General features: G+C 38.1%; 1 protein-coding gene across 3 annotated transcripts; it reads right to left on the bottom strand.

Moving 5' to 3' along the window:
• Window positions 1-6,974: 6,974 nt before the first annotated feature.
• Window positions 6,975-12,157, bottom strand: LOC106922392 (DNA damage-inducible transcript 4-like protein). Of its 3 annotated transcripts, none has more exons than XM_014994775.2 (3): window positions 11,609-12,157; window positions 9,103-9,224; window positions 6,975-8,721 (listed from the first exon to the last, which is right to left on the bottom strand). In XM_014994775.2, exons 2-3 carry the CDS (start codon window positions 9,191-9,193, stop codon window positions 8,231-8,233), a joined length of 582 nt encoding a protein of 193 aa, XP_014850261.1. In that variant the 5' UTR covers window positions 9,194-9,224; window positions 11,609-12,157; the 3' UTR covers window positions 6,975-8,230. The 3 variants fall into 3 exon arrangements, with proteins under 3 accessions (XP_014850261.1, XP_014850260.1, XP_014850259.1); XM_014994774.2 differs by lacking the exon at window positions 11,609-12,157 and adding an exon at window positions 9,467-9,572; XM_014994773.2 differs by lacking the exon at window positions 11,609-12,157 and adding an exon at window positions 9,391-9,481.
• Window positions 12,158-13,024: the final 867 nt, after the last annotated feature.

The raw sequence follows: 13,024 nt of genomic DNA, 5'->3' as shown, positions 1-13,024 counted from the left end.
TTCTTTTTATTTTTTAGATTTTCTGAGTGGAGCACTGGATAAGATTAGTGCCAAAGACGTGATTCATTTCCACCTTTAAGAAAATACGACCTAAAAAGGCATAAGTGCACTCAGCTCAATATTCTTTCTCTGGTTATTGTGTCTTATCACAGTGACTCTCTTCTTTGTTTGCCACTAAATTTCAATCAATGTCCTCCGAACAGTTTCACCAGCATAAATGGGACATTGCTGTCCGGGTGTTTCTTTTCGCAGCCCACTCTCAACAGAGGCCCATAAAAGCACAAAAGCAAGACAACGCCCACCTGTTAGATGCCAGAGAAATTCATCTTTCACGCCAGCAGTTCATTAGTTACGGAGGCAGTGCCCTACGAAGGTCAAACAGCAGCGAGACAGAGTGACACTCTGTTCTGGCTGTGTGGTACATGGCAACGTCTCAAAATATCCATAGTTCTTTTAGGGATAGGCTGCAGTGAAACCCGCGCATCATGTGCCTGTTAGGGATATTTTATTTCACTCTACAGCATTCATGATGGTTTATTAAAGATCTGCACCCACTTGATACTCAAAATGATGAGTATCAAGTGGGTGTTCAGATTATATTTGAGTTAATATAATCTGATCAGGCCAAGAGGTGATTTGCATCACTGTGTAAAACCAGAACAACAAGTCATGATGCTATTTTTCGAACATACTACAAGTATGGTTTAATGTTGTTTTGACAAGCTAAACAAAGTTTATATCAAACAACAAGGTTTAATCCAGGTTCTCACAAACTATTTGGCAAAAGTTTGAAGGCTTTTACTCATCAAAACTTAGCAAACATGATGTGGTAAAAATGAAGAGACCACTCAAAATGGTCAGTTTCTCTGATTTTACTTTTTATAGGTATATGTTTGAGTAAAATGAACATTGTTCTTTTATCCTATGAACTACTGACAACAAGCACAATTTTAGGGTAACACTTTATTTGAAACGGTATACATAAAACTGACATGACTGTCATAAATATGAAAGAATCTTCGTGAATGTAAATTTGCATTCAAAGTTGCATTAAAAGTGCATTAGAAGTATCAACTTACCATTATTTGGTAAATAATGACTTTTTTTATGCAAAGTTGTAATAAAAATTACATTAAAAGCCAATTAAAAGTGTGAACGTTCCATTAAGTGTCATTATTTACCAAATGACACTTCTTGACAACAGTCATAAACATTCATGAAGACTCCTTCACGTTCATAACAGGTATTATATCATGTTCATGACAGGTGTTATATCATATTTATTACAGGTGTTATGTTTATGACAGGTGTTATATCATGTTTACGACAGTGTCATGTCAGTCTTCTGCACACCCCTGCAAAAGAAGTGTTACCAAATTGGGCATTTATTTGTAGAAAATTAAAAATGGTGAAAATATCAAAAAGATGCAGTGCTTTCAGACATCAAATAATGCAAAGAAAACAAATTCTTATTCAACAATACCAACTCAGGAAGAGTTCAGAAATCAATGTTTGGTAGAATAACTATAAGGTTTTCGATGGGATTCAGTGCAGTGGTCTCTTCATTTTTTCCAGAGCTGAATATAAATCTTGGATAATATGAGTCACAACAACATTTAATTTCCCTTTTAATGAATAATGTATTTTTGAACTCAATAAAACTGTAAATGCTAAGATTTGAAACTCTGGTTTCTAAAGCTACTTCTGTGAAAAACAGTTTTTCAGTGTGTAAGCATTTGGACTAATTTACCATTTAATTTCCTACTTGGAATCAAATTTGCTCTCATGTGCATGTTAAAATTTTATGATGTTTTTAGTCTGGAAAATCATTTCGAAAGGCAAAGAAAAAGATTAATTAAAGGTGGTTTAGATCTCAAACAGATTAGTTTTTGGTCAGGAGAAGAGAAAACGATCTAATCTTAAAACAAAAGTTTGAATAATCCAAAGTTAAATTGGGAGAGCTGCTGTGTGCACTATCTGCAGTCAGATTGGATGATCTTGTGTGTTTAGTGCTATCTGTTCCTATTGATTTGCCTTGAAGACCCTTGAAGATGTTTGTAAGGTCATTTGTTTTACCTGACCTGAATATGGAACTTTTCCAAATCAATAGCAATCAACTCTTCAGCAAATATTTCTAAGTATTGCTAAAACTGACAAACAGTAAAGGTCACACAAAGACCAGGTCAGAGATCAAATTTAGGTTATACTAAGTGGTTACAAAGTAATTCATTTGGATTTCTTTTTTTTGTTATGTTGCTGTGGTTTCAGTTTTATTTGACATTTTTAATCTGTCTTTAAAGTCCTTTTCCTTGGAAAATAAACTTTTATGTTTTAAATCTCTTTAAATCCCACCTTTTATGAGTGTTAATGGTGTTTGCTTTTGAACGAGAGTAAAGCTTAATTCAGATCAGAGTCAAAGGGAAAAGAATAGCTCAAATGTTATGAGCGTATCTATAAGGTAGATGAGCCATAAATTAATGTGAGAGTGGTTTAAGAGAAAGGCAATGGCAGTGAGACAGTAGTGAGGTGTGCAGTGTTAGTCACAAGAAGTTTAAAGATAGAGGTGTGATTTGTTAAGGGGTCAGTTCTGAGCCTCTTGAGGTTTGCAGAGGTAATCGAGCGAGAGATAGATGAGGTCAAAGAGGAGTCACCGTGGACACAGTACGATGTTCACAGACTACATCATGCACAGACTACATCACGATCCCCAACTTACATAACCCTCTTCTTCTGGACTGATACTGTCTCCCGATGACAACTGAGCACTAAATCAAACCTTTTCCCTCAACAATCTGATAGACAAAGTCCTGAACGTCCAGAGGCACATAGAGATAATTACAAAGTCGGCCTTCTATCGCCTGAAGAATATTTGTAGGATTAAATGACTAATGTCTGAGGAAAATCTCATCCATGTATTCATCTAAAGTTGCATTAGTCACTGCAACGGGTCTGGATAAAAAGTCAGCCAGAGAGCTACTACTGATCCAGAACACTGATGCTCACGTTCTCACTAACATTAAGTCAAGCTTATTTTATTGCACATTTCAGCATGGGGCAGTTAAAAAATGCTTTACACCATAAAGACATGATGCAGCAACCAGTTATGAAACAAGCAGTAAACATTACATTTTCTCAAATGTCATCATTAAAATCCTCAAGCTAATCAATGTTGATCAATGTTTCAGTTACCAGGAATCAAAGGAAACTAAACAGGAGGGGTTTTAGCCTTGATTTAAAGAAGCTCAGTGTTTCAGCATCTTTTCAGTTTTCTGGAAGTTTGATCCAGATTTGTGGTGAATAGAAACTGAATGCTGATTCTCCATGCTTGGTTCTGGTTTTGGGTATGCAGAGCAGATCAGAACCAGAAGATCTGAGAGGTCTGGAAGGGTAATAAAACAACAGTAGTTCTTCAGTGATTTATAAACTAACAGTATTTCAGAGTATATTCTCTGAGCTGCAGGGAGTCAATGTAAGGATTTTAAAACTGAGGTGATAAGAGAAAGGGAAGAAGAAGAGACGGTGCATGAGCTGACAAGAGTTAAGTGTGGATTTGTGACAAAAGGATTGCTACTAAAATGAAAAGCAAGGTTTTTAAGAAGGCATAGAGAGCAGATATGATCCAAGGTTTAGACAGTGGCATTAATAGAGAGACAGCAGGTGGCAGTGGAGATGGCACAGCTGATGATGTTCAGATATTTACTGAGTCTGGCCCAAATGGACAGGATTCAAAATGAGTGTTTTAGAGAGACAGACCATGTTTACGTAAAGCAAAAATAAAGATGCAACGCTGAGGAGTTTTAAAGATGGGGAAGGGACAGTGGTTGTTAAAAATGGAGCAAGAGCGGTGAAGAAAAGGGAAACAACAGGAAGCATACCACTGCTATTTTTATTCCGCATTTTATATAGAAACATGAGTTTGCTGGCAAGACTCTGAATCTTAAAAAGCTCATAATAGCAAGTCTGAAAAGAGTCTCCGATAACAACGCCATCTTTAACATTCAAAAAAAAGATGAAATACAAAATAAAAAAACGCATTGTTGACATAAAATACACACAAACCAACAGCAGGCAGATAAACACGTCGAGATAAGCAACATGGAGTCCCAGGGTGACATGCAATCACTCTCCAGCCAAGTTTATCAGATTTCCCTCTTCCAAAAAGGAGGCAGTAAAACGGGTCAGGAGGAAGGGAAACATGGAACCATGCCAGGCGTATCTCTGAGACCTCACAACAAACAGGCCTATCCTGTGACTTTGAGCCTCCCTGTCAGCCCCCGCGGGGGCAGAAAGGTGGCTCAAAGTTGGTAAACATCTGTAGGCAGAGTGCTTGTGCAATCACCCTCCTCAGTGAGACTCGGCCTGCGAGGCTGTGGCAGCACATCACAGCGCTGCCTCTCTCTGTGCAAGCTGAGGTGAATCATGCTGACACCGAGGATCTCAAGTGCCACCGTTAGATTCATAAGCTTCGGCAAATGAGCTGCCAAGCCAGCACAGTGCAGCTGAGATTATATCGATTTCAGCTGCATGAAAACACTTTCAGTACTTTTCCACCAGGCCTACGTTTACAACGGTTATGTTGGAGTGGCTCTTCAGCAGAGAGATATGAATTTGTTTATAAATTTTCTTGTAAAAACCATGTATGTTTAAAATGCTGCAAACATTGCAGTCACTGGAAATATGTGAAATTAAATCATGAGGGAGGCTACTGTTGAGAAAAATGTTTTATTTCAGTTTCTTGGCAAAGTTGGTGGAGAAACTTAATGTATCACTTTCGTATTTGTCAACGTTTAAAGTGAATTCAGCAAAGTGCAGATGAATCTGACTTTTTTGGGGGCCAAAATAAAATGTTTAACATTCCATTGCTGTCAAATCTTCCAGACAAAATCTAAACATTTGAAAGTGAATCCAGCTCACATTGCTAAGCTAAGCTAGGCTAAGCTAGGCTTAGCTTGGGAATAGTTTTATGTATGAGAAAGTCCAGGGTGTACCCTGCCTCCTGGTTGTTGACTCCTGGAGATCCTGCAAGGATAAGCGTGTTATATAATGGATGGAGGAATAAATAAACACATAAACAAATAATAAATCTCTCCCATGGGTGTACATTTGCTGTGATCATATTATTTCTCAAAACTGACCCTTTGTATCCTGCAAAACATACACAGACTCTCGAGAAACTTTCACAGGATCTCCAGAAACTAAGTCAAGATTGCTTTTTTTACTCTTTTCTCAATGCTCTGTAATAATCTTCGTTGAGATCAGAAAATTTCTACCATAGAAATCAAACTCAAAGGGAGAAAGCCCAGACAGAGCACAGAAGGGAGACGAGAATCAAACAGAAATGCAAAGGAAGGCAATGGCCAAGCTACAGTTAGCTTAAGTTGGTAAAACATTGTATAACCCAGAACTTATCTTTTCATTCATTTATTTCTATATTCATTAACTTAACATAAGTTAGATAAGAAGCTAATTTGCCACTCCCAAATCTTCTGACCAAAATGGAGCCAAGATAAAGCTAGCTCATCTTAGCATAAAGACAGACAGCACTGAAATTAGCCTAACCTAGCCAAACAGTATAATGAGACAGTATTCACAAGGTTTTAATTACTTAGCTATTCATACATCATATGATAAGTTTAATCTGACACTCAATTTTACTTCTAAAAATGGATAACTGGTGCTAAGAGGAAGCTAACTAATGCTAGCATGGAAATAAAAAAACCTTTAGATATTTTTCAAATGACCATAATTACTGTCTTGGAAATCTACCACTTTACAGCTTTCAGACTTTTCAGATGAAACATAAAAAGTGGCTATGGGTGAAAGCTGGTTCATCTTTCAAAAAGACAATAAACTTTGCAGTTAGGCTAGCGTAACCCGTAATACATTTGGTGTTTGTTATAATGTAAAAACTTTTACAGCAATAATTTAAACCATTTTAATAGTTAAAAGCATAAAATGCTGTCCAGTTTTAGATTATGTCATATGTTTAAGAGTTCCCACAGCTTTGCAGACCTCGACAGGCTAAACAATAGAGGGTTATAGTCCTGACCCACATTAACGCAGCAGGGCGAGGGGTGCTGTGTGTGTGCGCCTCAGGAGATGGTCAGTGCTTCTTTGTCCTTCACAATGACACTGGATCTTGCATATTCTCATGTGATCTTTCCATTAACTGCAAAAACAGTGTCAGTCTGTTCAGTAGCTTGTGCAAGAATGACCTCATAACTTAATTGGTTACAGTTTCATACAAAGTGGTAGATCATTAGATGAGGTCAGCCCTTCCAGAGCCTCAAACAATAACAATAAGGATTTTTGGAAAGAAAAAGAACTTGAAAAATCTCTCACCAGAGTGTCATAATTTTACTCTCAATGTTTTCTTTAACAGGCCTTTTAAAGTAATTACAGTTTCATAACTGAGAAATGCCACAAGTTCTTGCAAATGGTTTGAGAAACAGCAGATTCCTCAGTCTCAAATTAACCGGTAAATCATTTTCTTTTAACTTGAGCTCACTATTTTGTCCAAGTGCAGAATCTTTAAAAAGTAGAATCCATTATAATCTTGGCAGAGTTTTTGCAATTTCTCAGAACTAAATTTAGCAAGTCTAAAGTTTAGCTTATGCAAGTTGAATTCAAATATAGCTACTTAGCAGTAATTACTACAAAGTGGCAAGTTTCACTTTTTAAACTCAAATATAGAATATAACTTTTCAAATAATTTATTGCAAAGCACTAAATTAACTTCAACACCTTCCAGTACATGGTAATCCAGTTGCTTGCAGGTTTTAACAAACCATCAGAATTTTAAAACAAACCATGCATGGAAAATTTGGACCAATTTAAAGTAAAAGTTGGTACAAAGCACCTCAACCAACCTCAATCATGTTTGATTAGCAATGATGCTGAAAGACAGTATTCAAGTCAACTGAACAAAAATAAAAATGCTTAAAGAGCAAACACTAAATAATGCTTAGGCAGTAAAAATTATAAAATATTTTATTGGCTAATGAACAAGTACTTGCCTTGTACAATAAATAAGGATTAAAAGAAAAAGAATGTCACAAACCGAAGTACACAAAAATAGCCGAGCCTCCAACACCAAGTGAACCAAACTTTTAATTGTATATAAAGGCTCTTGCTTTGTAAAGGTGCATCGGTCAGTATAAAAATAAAAATGCATTAAAACATTCACACAGAACAGCCCATTGCTGTGATCCGAGTGCAGATCGGACAGTTGTACGAGTTAAGGCCTCCACGTTCCCAGGTGTGACAAGCCCCCCCCGCCATGACGGCGTCTTCACAGCTCTTAATGTTTGCAGCCCCGAACACGTCATCACAACTAGATGCATCCGGCATCTAGTTGCATCTAGACCATTGCAAGTCTGCATTGACTTGCAATGGTCTGCAAGTCAAGCCTGGACGCCTTCAATGGGAATTCTTCCATTCAAAAGTCTAGGAGCACACATTTTCAATCCAGTTTCCCCTCAGATTCATGAAATTAATCTATTGCTCTCACCCACAACTTTGACTCTGGAGGAAAAATGCCCTTCTCCGTTTGTCCTTGAAACCGTTTTTTCCTGCAAAGAAATTTATTGCCTCTTGCACAAAAAAAAAAAACATTTTGGTTGGAACGGTAATTATTCCAAAAGATGTAAATCTCTTAGAGGAAAAGCACCAGAGAGCTAAAGTTCAAGCAAATACTGCAGGATTCAAGAGGCATCAAATCTAAACAACTGAGATATTAAGTGAGAGCAGAGGGTGTGTATGCTTACAAGTTTTTTTTTTTTTTTGAGCAGAGTTTTGAGTGAGGGCACGTAAACAATCGCCTTATTCTCAAACTGCAAAACTATGCTTTTATTTCTTGGAAGAAAACCTCCCATTGTGTCACTGCAGCTCAACATTCAAACCATCTGGAAACACAGATGCATCTACAAAGTGGCTAGTGCCCTTAACAGAAGTATGTCTCCCGCAAACATGTAGACGTGAACACTTTTACATTCATTTTGAAAAGGTAAATTGTAAAATTGTGCTTGAATGAGGAACTGCTCTAAGGAAAAAAGAGGGAATTTTTAAGGAGCAGAAGTCAGAAATATCTGGTTTGTTTACCATTTAAAATCCTAACCTTACAGTGACAAACTTGTACAAAAGAGCTGAAAACGTGACAACGCTTTGGTCTCACTTGTAGTTTTTAAGTGCATTTCACCACAGAGAGACACTTTCTCGCTTCCAACATAGTTCAACACTTCTCTATCACAGTGCCAGCCGAGGAGGAGTACAGTTTTTTCTTGACCAGACGGAAACCTGGACTCAGTTTGATGACGTGCCTGAAGGTCGGGCCGAAGCACGAGCCCATCAAGAGGAAGTCCCGCAGGCTGGGCCACGCCAAACCGTCCTGCTTGAACACAAGAGTCACCTCAAACGTGGGAACGACTGAGGCGTCGCAGGCGATGCGCTCCAGCTGCTTCCAGCCCTTCTCCAGCTCCAGGTGGACGTACAGGATGCAGCCGCGCAGGCCGCAGGGCTCGCAGGACGCCAGCTGAAGAACCTCGCAGGCTATCCTCCGGGTCAGCTTCTCTGGTACCAGAACAGAGGAGCAGTGCAACGTCGTTTTCTTGGCCCGGGACAGGCAGTTTTCAAACATCTTAGCCAACTGGTGGCAGCTTCTGTCCTCAGTTACGTCTGCGGCCGCATGGGGCTCGGCCATGCAGTGATCCCAGAAATCCAACTCTGTAAAACCAAACAGATTGAAGTTGAAGCACATCAAATACAGGAACACTGTCATTTCAACAATATGCATGTCAATGCAGCAGTAAGATAATGAGTTTGCATGCTGCAGTGCACAGGTATGTCAGAAAAAGGACAAAAAGATGCAATAATCAAATACTTAACTGAGTAGAGTAAATTTATAAAGCTCTAGGACAGGCATATGGGGTTAAGCATCAGCTCTTTTTTTTTTACACAGAGGCTGAAGGGATGACTTCATCCTGTATAGCCATCCCTCCCCCTTCCACTGCTGCAGCCATGCAGCACACAGAGACAAACAAGCAGCTGGAAATAATCAACACGTTCGCCAACAATAAAACGCACAGAAAACGCCAGCAGGCTTACCTTTCTCGATGCACACCTGGTCGTACCGCCTTTCAACCAACTCCGAAATACCCTCCGTGTTTTTAGTCTTTAATTTACTCGTAGCAACCATGGTGACTGTTACTTATCCACTATACAGATGCCTGGAAAACAGGGGGAAGCGCTAATAAGTTAAACCAGCACCTTTTTTTTTTTTTAAATAAGTCATAAAAAGCAGCTAACTGACGCTACTTTCGGCAGTCCCCAACTAAAAATTAGGTTTTAATCAAGCTTGACAAAACGAAAAAAATGTACAAGCAAACTAATCACCTTGAATCCACAAAAATAACTAAGTTTTTAGAAATAAAGCCACACTCCACGCCACTTTCTCTCACAGAAAACGTACCTTTTACATTCAAACTCGATGCACGCAGAACTTCCCAGTAATATTTATACCTTCATCAACTCAGCTGGTCAGAGGGTTTAACCAATCAGAACGCGTCTTTCAAAAGCCTAACGTATAACGTTCCTGATTGGCTAAAAGATTAGTTCAGTTGGAAATTCTATAGGCGGAGAAAATATATGTGTTGCTATGTGGAAGAACTGACCGATCTATCTATCTATCTATCTATCGCAACTTTTTTATTGGTTTTATATAGTATTCTGATCTTAAATGTTATGTTTCCATTAGCAGTAACATAATTAATAGAAATAAAGGTTTGAAACATCACTGGTTGTAATTAATCTAAATAACTTGCTTAGTAAATTATAAATTATTTTTTCAATTATAATGACAGTGTATTTGTGGCAAATTTATTGAAAGAAAGAAAGAAAGAAAGAAAGAAAGAAAGAAAGAAAGAAAGAAAGAAAGAAAGAAAGAAAGAAAGAAAGAAAAAAAAGAAAAAAGATAGATAGATAGATAGATAGATAGATGATAGATGATAGATGATAGATGATAGATGATAGATAGATAGATAGATAGATAGATAGATAGATAGATAGATAGATAGATAGATAGATAGATAGATAGATAGATAGATAGATAGATAGATAGATAGATATTGATATAGGTATATCTGTGTATGTATAGAGGGTTAGACAGATATATAGACGGCTGAGCAAAGGGCACAGAGAGGTGAATGGAGGAAGACTCTGCAGCAGTTCACTGAGGTATGAAGTAGTGAGGTTATCAATGGCCTTGAATGTAAGAAGAGGGATTATGTGACATTTGACTGGGAGCCATGGGTGTGCCAGGTGAACTGGTTCTGGAGATGATATGGCAAGCTGAGTTCTGCACTGACTGAAGCTTGTGGATGACTTTCTGAGCTGCAGACAGAGGTGATTAGCTAAGTATATGGTACTTCAGCCGGGTCCAGACTGTTTGTCACATGGGACAAAATTATCTAGTTTCATATATTCAATTTCAAATTAAAAAATGTTTCTTGCTCAGCAATAATATAAGCACAATGTTTTAATAAAATTACCAGTCATTTTTAGACAGAAGTTACAAAGTGAAGGAAGCTCAAACAAACTATCATTTATCTATTGAGACTGAGCTCTTCAGCTTCTTTGGGAGTAGATGAGAATGTTTTCAGCTTGAGCTTATTTATTTTTAAGCACACAACGCACAATGTTCTGTCCCAGACAGGAGCAACAAAAAAGAAAGATTAAACAAATGAACCATTCAACTAAATAGTGGCCTGACTCACAACCCAACCAACCAACCAACCAACCAACCAACCAACCAACCAACCAACCAACCAACCAACCAACCAACCAACCAACCAACCAACCAACCAACCAACCAACCAACCAACCAACCAACCAACCAACCAACCAATTAATCTTGGCTTCAAAAAGCAGCCAAAACAAATAGTCAACCAACAAATCAAAGCAAAAAAGAGACCAATCAAACCAACCATCACTGAACAATGTAACCAAATAACCAAGAAACCACTCAGTGACCCCTTGTGAAAAAAAAAATCAAGACAAAAACAAAAAAAAAAAAAACATTTGAAATACAGAACAACCCAACCACCAACCAACAGAAAAAAAACATTAGGGCTACAAATTAAATAATTAGCCAAAACATCACAACAAACAAAACCCCAAGTAAATACACCAAGACCAACACAATGACAAAGAATTAAACATTTCATAACTTTTATCTAAATATAGCCCTAATACTACCACTTCTATCCTGCACCTGTTTACTTTCCTCAATTGTTTTTTAGACAATTACCAGCCCAATATTCTGTGCTGCTAAAGTAAAAAGCACCCAGAGAACAGAGAAAAAGTTTCAAAGACCTTCAGAAACCCTGGAGTCTATTATTATAGACCACTTCAAAAGACTACAAGAAACTCAGGCTCATAAGAACCAAAATATAAAACAATTTGTTTCTGTATGCTTAAAGCAAATGAAGAACTGCACAGAAACCCTAAAATGCCCCTTTCTCACTGTCATTACATGCGTGGATGTGTGTCTACGGTGTGTGTGGACCTGGCAGGAGCTGCACAGGCCCGGTAGTACGTCTCATCAGCAGCTTACCTCTCAACACGCTCCGTCGTTACCAAGATTTTCTTGCTGTAACTGGATCTGGCTCACTTGCCCCCAGCTGCTCTGCTGAATGAAGGGTAATGGAATCCAGTGGGCGCCTCAGACAGATAGCTTTCTCCCTGTCACATGGAGACAAATATGCCCCGAGGGGGGGAAAAAAGTCACACTCTTTAGGTAATGTTACTCCCCATGAATGCAGACATACAGAGTGTGAAGTAACTTAAGGAAGGAGTAAATACCAGCAACAGTTTGAATGTTTGAAATGGGTAAAAAGTGCCGTATATTAATCTCATCTGCCGATGGAGATATCATGAATAAATGGTTGGAGTGAGACGGGGCGTGCATCTGAACCAGAGCTCAGCTTGAGAATGCACGGCGTCATGAGAAAGCTTTCATTCAGATCTGACCTACTTTTATCTCACTTGTGTTCACTTTCTGCTGAGACAGCCGTTTGTCCTGGACCGTTTGCACTGTCAAATAAAAACTTTACGAGCCTGAAAACCGTTTTTCCATCATCAGCTCAGTCGGTTATATGACGTGTGAGAAATCTTCATTGACATACAATAAAGAGGAACGTTTAAAAAAGGGATTGATTGTGGACGCATGGCCTGAAACCTGATCTGTAGTCAGATTTAGCTGCAATGTGGGTTAACTGGGCAGTCGTTACGACAGACAATGCTGACAAACAGCAGATCTCTAAATTTATAGAAACTTTGGCACATTGAAGAGGTCATGGTTTATGTTTCTAGAATTTGGTACGTGAGTAAAATAACTGATGACGTTTCTTAAAACTAAACATATAAAGGATACAATTAAACTAAAATTTCAAAAAAATCCAGAGAAACAAATCTGGCAACCACTTTTGCGATTAAAGTGCATATATCTTAAAATGTATCTTATATTTATCTAAGTCACTTAGTTCTTGGTCGTTGTTTCATGCCTAGTTAAAGTCCATCCACAGTTTTAGCATTGTGCTTTCCAACATTCATCTGTTGTCTATAACAGCTTGTTCTTGCACGGTGATGGGAGACCACCTTCATTCTAATTTACAACAATTTCTTCATTAAACATAATCTTATATATTTCTAGACCTTTAAACATACAATATAATAAAAATGAAAAAGTGCTTCTTTTGAATGTCCACAAACCACAAACTTAATAGACTGGCAAAAAGAAATAGCTGTCTACTGTCCAAAGCCTAATTAACTAAGAAAAATACTTAATCAACCAACCAACCTCCACGAGAATCAGCCAACCAAGCAACCAAAGCAAAAACCACACCAACCAAGCCAAGTACAAATAGCAAACCAGCTAACCAACCAATCTACCAACCAACCAACCAACCAACCAGTCAGTAACCCTCTCAGGAAAAAGCTAACAATTCAAGAAAGCAACCGACCAATCAAA

This window comes from Poecilia mexicana, unplaced genomic scaffold, assembly GCF_051168715.1.
Source record: "Poecilia mexicana isolate PSO_F unplaced genomic scaffold, ASM5116871v1 scaffold_18, whole genome shotgun sequence".
Classification (NCBI taxonomy): Eukaryota; Metazoa; Chordata; class Actinopteri; order Cyprinodontiformes; family Poeciliidae; genus Poecilia; species Poecilia mexicana.
This window is presented reverse-complemented; position numbering and strand designations above follow the sequence as displayed.

Excerpts from the sequence above, each read along its gene's own strand:
- LOC106922392 (XM_014994775.2), bottom strand. The coding sequence starts at position 9,193 with ATGGTTGCTACGAGTAAATTAAAGACTAAAAACACGGAGGGTATTTCG. Across the intron at positions 8,722-9,102 it reads CCAGGTGTGCATCGAGAAAG|AGTTGGATTTCTGGGATCAC; the intron begins GTAAGCCTGCTG and ends TTGGTTTTACAG.